Here is a 12,491-nt window from a genome sequence, read left to right as displayed (position 1 = left end):
AAATCACATAATCGAGAAATGACTAACAATTGCTTAAGCGCGCAATTTTTTTCGGCAATACGCATAATGTCTCGTTCTCCTTGGCAGCTCTTGAGATTTAATGTCGTGAGAAGCGGATGAGGGCAAGTGGAACGAGACCCGCGACTCGCTTATGGCATCGCGACGATGTCCCTCGCGGATCATCGGTCTGTGAAATTGCGGGCGTATCTCTTCGCGTCCCTCTCTATACCCCTCATGGGAAAGATAACTTTTATTATGCACGGTTCTTGCAGTTAATAAACATCAGTTCGTCTTAAGTTCTTTCCACTTTGAACCAGTTTCTGCTATTGTCCGTGATTTACTCAGAACAACTCGCTAACGGTGTGTTCATTGACCGACACAATCGAGACATGCAATTTATTAGATTTTTTTTCAAAAGTGCTCAATTATTATAAAGGTTCTCAAATGCCCGGCTATTACAGCATAAATGGAGATTTATGATCACTTTTTATTCGATTTTATAAAACATTTAGTTATGCTATTTGGTTATTAAAAAAGCTCTACTACTTTTGGTGACTTTATTAATATCGATTCTTGGAAAAATAATGTTATATCCTTTTTGTTATATTTTTTATTAAAATAATTTTTTTAATACGTATTTTCTATACGTGTTAATATATTTTATACTTAAATATTAAAATAATATACTTACTGCGTTAAAAATTTTGATATATTTACAAAGAAGTATTTGAACCGAAATTGTTAATATTATCGATAAATTAAAATCTGCTTTTATAATTTTTCCAGGCGATTGAGCATATCGCGATACTGTATGCACATGAGTCAAAGAAGACATATCGTTTCCCACGCGATCGCGTGGTAATTTTGAAGAGTTTGTTCATCATTGACTAAACGGTATATCTGAATATCCGCTTTTTTTAAAAATAATTTAGTACCGAATCGTTTTAATTTTTGTATTTATTTACATGTGCATGATTTTATGTATAATATATTTTAGTGAAATAGAAAATACGATATTTTTCTTTAAAATAAAGACGCTGTAATTTCCTAAAAGAAGCAAAGTATTTATTGTAAACAAGTATGATATTAAACGTAACAAATACATAATGTATCTTTTTTTTTCCTTTCAATATATATAAATTTATATAAGATTTAAATTCATTAACACAGCCATTTATTAACAATTAAAATATTTTACAAAATAAGAAAGCTTTTTGGCCACCGTACAAATGCCTGCTACATTGTCTAAGGAAGCGCCGGAAGAATTTTATCACACATTTAAAATTATGAAACGTCTGATATTACGACACATACATATTAATTTCTACGTACATACGTATGTCTATGGATTTATATCATTAACGACAATTAAAAGCCTTTGCAAAGATAAGCATATATAGTGATCGATTAGCATCACGCGGAATCACGGATACACGGCTTAACACGGAAGAGCGGGTCTGATCGTCATCCTTTCGTATCCCTCACATCACCGGTGTTCCATTCCATTGTATGAGAGCATCCTGCCACCTTTGGTGCAGCGTGGAACAATAAGTGGAAGAGGTGATACCTTGAATTCTACGCTGTTTACAAGGAACGCTCGAGTGATCTCATAGATATCGCATTTTGTAATTGAGAAAACAATAGTAATCTTAGATCTTTTTCTCGCACTAAAAAGCTTTTAAAAATTAATGATACAAGTAAATAGCTTTTCAAATTAAACTGTTGTATCAAGCATGAAATGTATACAGGTATTCGGTATGGCCTAAAACCATTCGTTAGAGTATATGTTTTTATATACGTAAAATCAAATATAAATTCTCGTAAAAGTGAGAAAAGTAAAATTTACTTGGATAAATTTTATATTTTACATTATTTATTAAATAATATACTAACTTGGATCGAATAAGTTTCTCTAACGGTGTTGCAGCGATATCCGCGGTTTCCATTGTTGCAGCATCTGATCCCCCGGAAGCTTCGTTTGCCCTGGTATCCACCGTCAACGTAGCGTGACTGCCACCGCAGGTGAAATATTGAATCTCGAACCTTTTAACATATACAGAATAGGTGGTCTTTGTGGCTGTCCAAGAAAAAGTTGGATGCTGTGTATGTATTTGTGTTTAAACATTAGCAACAAATTTTAAATTACGTTCACGTATATTTTATTTATACACGTAATCAAATTATTATAATAATAAATTATTATTAAGATGAAAAATAAAGAGACGAATAAAATTAGCAAAATCCGAATAATTAAATTATGTATAATATATACCGTCGTTCCGCATGATAATTTCTCAGCAATTCTCGATTAGTGTTGAAGAGCACGCCGTGATGACCGAGACAAAGAGTTACCCATATCGGTAGACTGGGTGTCTTTAATCGAGAACCCGGTTGTTTGCTTATATTGCTATCACTTTCGTGCACTAAGAACCCCACTTCGCTTCTCATGAGGACGCCCCATTGTGGTACAGCCTTTGAATTAATTACAATAAATTAACATTGAATGAATAATCGTCTTTTTAAAATTAAACTTATTTAAATTGTACTGAAGGATATGATTTATTTTCAATACATATTAATAATTTTTTTTGCAAATTATCTAAGATACGTACAAAAACGTTCGTGTCACTTTCACAATACATGAAAGTATAGTATTAATACACACACACATATAGTCATATACCTATATATTGCGATAAACATAATTATCAATATGTAAATTTAAAAAATGAAGAAATCAATTATTACAGACTTACATATGTATTTTCATCACCAACGTGAAGCACTCCATTGTGAAGATGTGGTGAAGCACGTCCAGTTAAGATGAAGATGATAATACTGATTGGACCTTCTTCCGAACATCCACCGAGGATGGATGCTTTTGGATCTTCTAAATCGTTTCGAATTCTGAAATATGCATTTAAATATTAATCAAAATAACTTGTATTAATTTGATTTGTGTCTAATTGAAACAATCCTTTATCATATTTTCAGCTTCAAATAAATTGTGTGTGTACGTATGTGAGAAAAAAGCAGAAGACAGTATCTTACTTTGAGAGACCTCTCGAAAGCACTGCGCTATATAAAAGTAGCTTCGCGCCAGGTCCGCCTTCGTCATGAAACTATAAAAAAAAAAGGTGCAAAAATAAAGATTATATAAAACTCTTTAATCAATTCTAAATAACATAATTTTAAACTTTATTGATATTGTAGAAAAAGAATTTTAATTGTTTTATAATGATAAATTGCAACTAAGATTTCAATTTGATATAGAAACTATTATACATATATATATATACTATGCTCCTTAATTTACAATATCCGACATTTGTGTAATGTCTGACATTCAATCTATCAAGTACTTCAGTACCCTTCCTTGGGTAGGTACTCACCAAGTACAAGTATCTCTTAATAAAGATCTCAAGATCCTCCAAGGAATTGAACTCGAAAAGGTGCAGCTAGAATACAAAGCAACCTTTCATAAGGAATGTACTTGAATCTGATAATGTCGTAGAAAATGGATTGTCAACTATACATACGAAGATGTGTCACGCAATCCCGAGATTATTCTCTAACACACTTAACAAAATACCAACGCTATAATTTGAGACATATTCTGTTCCATCGTAAATTAATTAAACGAGAAAGTTTAGATTTCACTGCGCTACTCGTCAATGTGATAGAAATAGAGTGGATGTATCAGTGCATAATTACATTGTTTTACTAAACGAGAATGTTCATCTCATATGTTATTCACTTAAAACAAGAAATATATTATTTATAAATTAAACGATTAAGAAAAAATATTTAAACTGAAATGACTAATAAGCGATTCTTTTATATATCTATTTATGGGAAGATTACAAAAAATCAGAAATATACCGTTTCTGTTAATCCATCTTGAAAATATTGTACACTGTGTTGAAGATATGGTGTATCTTGCGGCAGAACTACTATGGCTTTTGGCACAATGTTGCTGACGACATTTGGACATGTAGATACAGAGAAACCACCTGCACAACGCCAGATAATCTCTGATATTGCAGAAGTCAACACTTCAATCTGTCGATCGTACGAAGGTTTCAGCAGACTGCAATCAGAAGAAAATTTCTTTTTAATACAGTTATGATTTTGTGTACAATTACACTTGTCTAATAATATTTTAATTCTTGTTTTTTTTTTTATTACTATGTTATTCAAAGTTATTCAAAGATATTCGATAACTTTTTGGTAATTTAGCTAAATTTATAAACGTACATTTAGAATATATTAAAAAAATTATTTTATAGACATAAAATAATATATATACTATTTATATAAAGGCACTTACATTTCGGGACCTACACGTAGATCTTGCCTGTCGCATTTGAACAAAAAGTGCTTCAACATAACAGCTTGCACTGCGGTGACGAGGCCTCTTGTTGTATTTCTGGGCGTTCTTAATCCAAATGCTAAACTTTGTCCATATGGTCGTAAGGTCAGCCCGGTCCTTGCCCATTCGACCTTAGGTGGACTCGCACAAGAACCAAAGACCACTTTCCTTAAAGCCTATAATAGCGCGAGAGAAATCATTAATACAATATTAATTTTTAAAAACTAAACGGGGAAATTTTCAAAAATATGAAAGTTTGTCAACTTTTTAATTGTATTTATAATAAAAATTATGTACTACTAAATTACCATGCACGTTTCTTCTTCGATGGGTTGTCCACCAATTACGGGTGTTTTTGGTAGGGCTCTCGTATTACGTGGATAGAGTATCCTTTCTGAAATATCAAAATCCAAAAAGTATTAGTGTTATAAAATAAAGCAGTATTTAAAATTAAACGCTTATTTTTTTTTTACACCTGGATGAAGTTCGTCGGGTTCAGCTATAAGAGCAGCATATCGGGCTATTCGAGTTGACAACATTTTCGAAATATTAATGTTATGATATTCAGAATATTGAAAGTATCAGTAGTGCTTATTTAATAACATTATATTACATCTATGAAAAAAAAATTCATTGTATATTTTATGCACAAGCACCAATTCGATTTTATGTAAATGTTTCATATAGATATTATTTCTTATTTCCTTTATTGTTAGTTTTTTTAATATGTAAAACAAATATGTCTTTATGCAATTAACAATTTTGTTTATTGTGAACCTTATTTTTCTGTTCAACAATACTATTTTTCTAACTTTTAAATATACGCGACACGAGTATTGAGGAAAATAAAGTAAGAAAAATGTAAGAAATGAATTTGTAGATGAATTTCTCAGTGATTCCGCAGTTGTCATCCGATGGAACTGCGCCGGCAGAATATCAGATATCAATTGAAATCGTGCCGGAATCCGCACGTTCCTTTATATAGGATCTGATATGCGGCACTTATGCGTGCAGGCATCTCGCGGAATACGTCGCGCCAAGGCGTTCAGACCAATCGCGCACGGAAGGTGTCAATTTGAACGTCCAAAAAGAGACACGCTAGTTGGGAACGATAGACATGCCCTACTAATGTCTATTTGCCATGCCGCACTTTCTGGAATTTGAGCGCAGATGAGTGTAGTCATCGGCGTAATTAAATTATTTAAAGATTTGTCATCAAGAAAAAAAAGAGAAGAATGAAAAAAGAGGTAATGCAAAACAGAAAGAAAAAGGAAGAAAGATATAACAAAAAAAAAATTAATAAAAAGAGGAATAAAAAGAAAAAAATAGGAAAAAGAAGAAGCACATACAGCAAAAAAAAGAAACATCAAAGTAAAGAAAAAATAAAAAAGCTTTAGAGAATTTTCTTTTTATCACTGAATCAAGAGCTTGTTATATTTATTTGTTATATTCATCGATATAGAATAAAATATATACTGCGTTTGTAGTCATATTTCATCTTTTTAAATATTGCATTGTCGTGCATGTTAAAATATTGAAGTTATCATAAAGTTTATAGAGATAAAGGATAAAATTAAAATTAGCAAAGAGTAAAGGATCATTTAAAGCTATGATATCGGGTGAATGAGAGCTAATTAAAACATTAGTTACGCCGTTGCATGTAATAGTGCTAGATGTAACAATAGGTAAAGTTATCTAAGTTTCTGCATTTCCCGTGTTTCTGTTAGCGGGTGTTTTAGGAGACGATGAAGTTTAACGCTGTTTATACATGTACGCGATGTGTACACTTGAGTCTTTAGACTTCTCGCGTGTACGTTGGATATAATGGCAGAAAGCACACAGAGGGGTAAGATAGAGGTAAATTTAGGGGATGTATGGTTCTTGTTTTCTCGGCAAACAGTTTGGATGAGCTAATCGATTGTTATGGCGGAACCTTGACGGAACCTGACAGAAAACTAATAAAGGAATGTGTGGGAATGCCACTCGTACGAGGCTTTCAATCAAATTAGTTACATACACTGTATTTAAGGTAAAGTGCTTTAAGATAAGATGCTTTAAAGTAGAGCTTCAAGCAGTAGCTATATAAAAGCGTAATTGCTATTTTGATGTATATATATATACACTCGTAATTAAGAAAAAGGTAATACCGAACGCAGCCCTAGAAGAAAACATGCATTAATACATTTATTTATATAAATTAAAATAATTATAAAAATAATTTATGAAATTTTCTATTTAAAGAATTTTACATGGGGTGTAGATTTAAAAATAAATAAATTATTACGAAGTATATATTATATATTCTTCATATTTTTTGAAGAAAATGATCTTTTAATAATTTAACTTTTATTTTGTTTTATACTTTAATTTTTTTTCTACAGTTTTAACTCCTTTTGAAATCCTTGTTATTTCATCAAGTAAAATTACATTTTTAATTTTGTGTGATTAAAATTTATACCATCGTAATAATTTTACGTCGAGAAATATTATCACATTATTTTCAGAAGATAGAAGGTTTCCAATTTCATTTTTCCAAATAGCATTATTAGTAAAATACAAATTCTTTGTATACAGGCATATGCGTGCTGCAAAAAATTATTCCATATTTTATTTTCTTGATCTTATAGGTAGACGTCATAAAAGCATAACGACTGACTATTGAGATCGTGAGGCAACGGAAGCTGCCATAATCGCCCATTTCAGATTCGATGAAAACATATATCATTCGCGGCACGGCTTTTCGACTCATAGTTTGAAAGCAATCGCGTGTTCGCGTGCAATCAAGATATCGGATTACGAATTCGCGCCGGAACGGCCATCTGCATTTGGCGATTGCACATCCCGATATACATATCGCGCCCCTAATTTACATTTGCGAGGCGCCTCTCGAGGAGGCGTAACTATCGATCTATTCGACCGTTTATGTTCCTGCAGTGCATATACACGCTTTCGTACGTTCTACAGATACCTGGTTGCATCCTTACCCCGTGTTCTATTTTCTTAACGAGGCAAATGAGCTCGCGTTAGAGGTAGAGCTAAAGTTATAACAAAGATCCATGTTACGTTTAAATGAAAGCTTTTAGGATAAATACCTAAATAACAAATTTAATTTTAACGAACATTTTTATTTATTTATATATTTAGCTGATAATTATTTTTATAATAAACGTTCTTTTCTGAAATTGATAGAATTTTTATTACTTTTTACCGCAGATAAGAGATTTTCTTATAAAGTTATTGTAAAGAATAATGATGATTTATATTTGACATAATTAATATATATTTAATAAGTTTTTTATAATATGTGTGTTATTAAAGCACAATGACCTATATTTGTAGAATTTTTAATATGCGTTGTTGACAATATTTGTAAAATTTTTAATATGTAATATTTATTGCAATATATTGAAAAAACAAAAAAGAGAATAAATAATAAAAATATTATTTTATATGTATATAAAATCAAAGACATATATATTAAAAATAAAACATGAAATAGTTTACTTCATTTATCTCACATGATACAAGGCGCAAAAAAAAATTATATTATTATAATTTTTTTACACCTTGTATCATATGAAAAATAATAATATAAGAATGTTAGTAACAGAAACTTATACCATAAAACGCATTTTATAAACGTAAAAGATTTTATTTTGCATACGAGAATACAAAATGCCATACTGTTAATGTAAATTTTTATTTGCAAATAAAATTCTTTGAAATCCTAAGTAAACCAATTTGCATCTTGCTTGCAAATAAACTTATAAAGTCCGATTGAGAATTTATAATAATATTGTAATTATTACTCTATATAATAATTAAATTATATTTATGAAAAAGAATACGATATATATAGTATGTATGTGTGCGACTGTACACATAGCCTTTCTAGAATTCCCATGAAAATATCAATTTTCAGTTTCGGTTTCGATTTCGGCCGAAATTGTAAAAATGTAATCGAATATTCGTTTTAAATTTTAATCGAAATTAAAAACGATTTTAGTCGGATTCTATAAAATTGTAATTTTATATAGAAATAACGTTTTAGTCTTAGCGTGTTTGAAAATAAAGAGAATAAATCAATCGGATATGAAGAAGTATTTACATATTCACTTAATAAATATAGGTAATTATTTTTATTAAATCGTTTAATGTATGAATAAGTAATGCATCGATCAATGAAGCAATCCCTGATCTCCTTTTATACTTCGTTAAATTTAAGTTCGTGATTGATGTAATTGGTCTTCATAAATGAAGGTTATCGTAATAAGAGAAAGTTATTGAAGTCGATTGATAGTTTAATTCAGCGTGAAATATTAACTAATTATTGGAAGATTGTTTTAAAACTTAAATCCAGCTGCACATACATAAAGAATTTATTATAATATATATTTATAATATTAAATACTAAAAAATAATAGAGGCGCTGCAATTTAATTTTTGTAATTTAATAGAAAAACTTAATTCTTTAAAACGATTTTTAAAATATTAATTTTACAAAATATAAAGTATAATATTAAATGTACTTGTGATTTAGTTAATTTAGAATATAATCGTGGATATTATAAAATTGAGACAATCATAGTAACAATAAATACAAAACTATTTTTGTGACTTAAAAATTATTCTCTAATATTTAAAGACTTCGTACCTCTATCGCGAAGATATGGGGGTAGTTTATCCTTCCGCATCTCCTTACAATGTCGTTTGTCGCAGGTGGATGTTGCGTTTGCCACAGTGGCCTCTTTTACTTCCGTCAAATCAGGTTCAGCCATTTTTGAGAGAAACTTACTTTTTGTATTTTTATTCAAGATTTAAATTCAGGCGCATGTCGCAAAGTTTGAATCACTAATTTTAAATCACTAATAATTGTTCGCAGACAGATCACTAGATACCACCGCAGTTATTTTCTTATATCAATAATTACATGTTGAATTCGTTTATTGATATATTTCTTTGTTTTAAAAAGTATACACTTTCCTCTGTTTTATACGTCAAATTTATGATTCATATCTGATGCAGCTCGACGTAAAAAAAAAATTCAATTCGTTTCTATTCAGCGGTCATTTTTTAACCGGCATGATTTCCTCAAAAACGCGTGAATTCACTCGCCGCGGTGATTTCGCGTTTTCTCATTTTGCCTGCCCAAGACGAAATGCAGGAAAAATAACGTGTCTTGCCTACAGTTTCTTCCAGTGATTGGTGTGGCAATCAATGCTAGGCTTTAACGTTCATGCTCAAAAGTTGAAATACGCGAAGTTCAATGTACATTCGGTAACCTTTAAAATGTCAGTAACTTTAATGCACATGTTAGTTAGCAGAACAGCCCTAAAGCTATTTCGTAAATTTATTATTTTGTTTTATTTTGAAATTAATATCCTTGCATTAAGAATATTGATCTTCTACGATTAATTTGTATAATTATTTATAAAATATTATGTCTTTTCGTTATAAAATTTTTTAATTAAAGATATTTATTATATACTTTTAACGTATTTTTAATTTTAGTTTATGCGCGTTATATTAAAATATGTTAGTTTATAATGTTATAGTTTATGCGTGTGTATTTTAAAAACACATTCTTTAGAATAGTTTTAGTTTATGTAATTAAAATTTATTCATTATATATATATATACATTAGACACTCGTTTATATGTATGGTACATTCGCATATACTTGAAATATTTATATTAATCACATTGAGTACCATGAATGTCTGTGAGAGTAACAATGCTGTTTGTACTTTCATAGACTTGCGATAACTGACAGACTGCCGTCAGACGTGCGGCGAGAAATAATAACCTTAACTAACACCCCCGAGCTGACTCAGTTTAGCACACCGCGAGCACCCCACATAGGGTGGCTTAAAAAGAAAACACAACAATTTCGTCAATTAAATTGTTGCATCGATTCATTTTATATGTCTGCTTATTAATCGCCATTAAAAACTTTCAATCGAAAAATGATCCATAACTCAATAGAAGATTACATTAAAAATAAGTTTGTTATTTTGAATGTAATTTCCTATCGAGTTAAATATTTCTGTGTTTAATATTATTCTCGTGTATGTTTATAATTTTTAATTTTATTTGTATATTAAGATTAATTTCTGAACGTTTAAATAGAGAGACTTTACAATTTTTTATGAAGTATAATTATTGAACTTCTCAAAGTGCTTGAATGGCAAAGTTTTTCAATGTGATTAATCAATACACAATGAAAGCTTTAAATTTCTAACATTTTTGAACGTACAATATAAAAATTAATTTCTGTATGTGTCAGTACATAAAAAATATTATTTAATAGATTAATTGTGATAAGACAGCTTATATATCAAGTGGATCACGGAAGAGAATTGTTTGTCTAATTGTTACAAGCGTACTGACAGCTTCGACGTGCCCGAATCGTGCTTTTATACCTGCGTAGCACCTGGCACACATCTACTCTATATCTAAGCTATTGTATTCGGCACAGATGTGCGAAGTACGAATCGTCTTATCTTATAGATCTATCAGAGCTGCGCATCTTTGTATGCGTTTCGTGCTATTCTCGTGCCGGTTTTAGACTGCTTTAGACAATCGGAAATGAAGTTGCGCTCAGGAATGACTTTAATCAAATCGTGATGTAAAAAAGGAATTGAAGCACTTGCATTTTTTCTGGTTAGGATAAGAAAAGTATGACTGCTATCAAGCAGTAATAATCATAGCTATAATAATCATATTATAACAATATTCCGTAAATTGTTTCACTAATTACAACATTGCAAAATTGTATTTATACTACAATAGTTACAGTTCATTGTTTATTAATTGTTATTAATTATAATGTAATTTGCGTTACTTAATACGTTAAACGAAATATACAAACATTATATAATAAAAGTTTAATAAGCTCCATGTGTGATGGTGGTTTAAGTTTCAATATTGGTACTTTTTGTTTACTAGTGAGACTATTTACTAGTAAGATATTTAGTTTACTCTATTATATTTCAACAAATTTTTTGCAATTTTCATCATACGCAGAAGAAAACAGTTCGATTATAAGTAACAGTTACATTCACCATCAAGAAGAACTATTTATAACTAACCGGAATAGTATGCGTATTTCCTTATACGATCCTTCCGCTCCATATACGACTAATGCATAATGCGCGTATTTAATTTCTTTCCCGCATTAAAACCGTTATCGATTTTAATTAGAATTTTTATACCGTCCTGAAATAGAGATATTCAGAAAACATGAATCATTTTTGTTACAAGATAATCAAGTAAGTTATCAAAATTTAGAAATATTAATTGAGAAAAAATTAAAGCAAAACTATATATACATATATATAATAAGTAACATTGAGAATAGTGTTAACACGGCAATTGTTGTACAAGTATAGTTAATAAACGGTTTACATATAAAATTACTAACATAATGGTAATTTTATATTGCTAACATCGGTAATGTCTATGTAATATTAATTGTATGCGTTTAAATAAAAATTTCAGCAAGTATAGTAAAAAGTAAAAAAAACAAAAAGCGCTTTTAATGCTATTCAATTTTTATTTCTTACTCTTTATTTACTTTCTTTATTTACTCTATACTTGCTTAAATTTTTGCTTAAATTCATACGATTAATATTACATTAGTATTATTATAAATATGTAATAATAATTACCTCTTTGGTACACGCGATCATAGACTTCTATACATTACATTAAACCGTTAATTGCATGAGTCTTTATAATGAAGTCATATTTAATGTGTGATAAAAATCGTACACGAAACGTAAAATTGCAAAGATGCAACAAAAATTATCAACATGTAACACATCATAGATATTTTTCAATATTTTTGTTTAACATAAATAATATCGTCTTTTATTTATTTAAATTAAATACATATTTTATTGCACGCAGCATATCATTTTTGACAATATTTTTATACACCCAGTAGGTATGGCTATCAGCATCATATTTTACCGTAAATTTAACAGGAATTACGACAACTGCTGACGAAATAAGCACAACGAGGAAACCCATCGGCATTGCGGAAAAGAGGTAACAATAAATTTCGACACATTCGAGTATCGATTTAACCTTTGCCTTTTTTAAACGTGAAAACCTT

At 29.9% G+C, this 12,491-nt stretch overlaps 1 protein-coding gene across 1 annotated transcript; it reads right to left on the bottom strand.

Annotated features, from left to right (window-relative positions):
• Positions 1-1,259: 1,259 nt before the first annotated feature.
• Positions 1,260-9,150, bottom strand: LOC108780237 (protein FAM188B2). Its single transcript, XM_018547873.1, has 10 exons — positions 9,027-9,150; positions 4,681-4,766; positions 4,331-4,548; positions 3,883-4,090; positions 3,393-3,458; positions 3,052-3,122; positions 2,757-2,907; positions 2,273-2,472; positions 1,894-2,043; positions 1,260-1,527 (listed from the first exon to the last, which is right to left on the bottom strand). The coding sequence occupies exons 1-10, from the start codon at positions 9,148-9,150 to the stop codon at positions 1,482-1,484; spliced, it is 1,320 nt and encodes a 439-aa protein (XP_018403375.1). The 3' UTR covers positions 1,260-1,481.
• Between the last annotated feature and the right edge of the window lie 3,341 nt (positions 9,151-12,491).

The sequence above is a fragment of the Cyphomyrmex costatus genome, unplaced genomic scaffold, assembly GCF_001594065.2.
Source record: "Cyphomyrmex costatus isolate MS0001 unplaced genomic scaffold, Ccosl1.0 scaffold69, whole genome shotgun sequence".
Taxonomy (NCBI): domain Eukaryota; kingdom Metazoa; phylum Arthropoda; class Insecta; order Hymenoptera; family Formicidae; genus Cyphomyrmex; species Cyphomyrmex costatus.
Note: the sequence above shows the minus strand (reverse complement) of the source record. Positions and strands in the feature narration are given on the sequence as shown.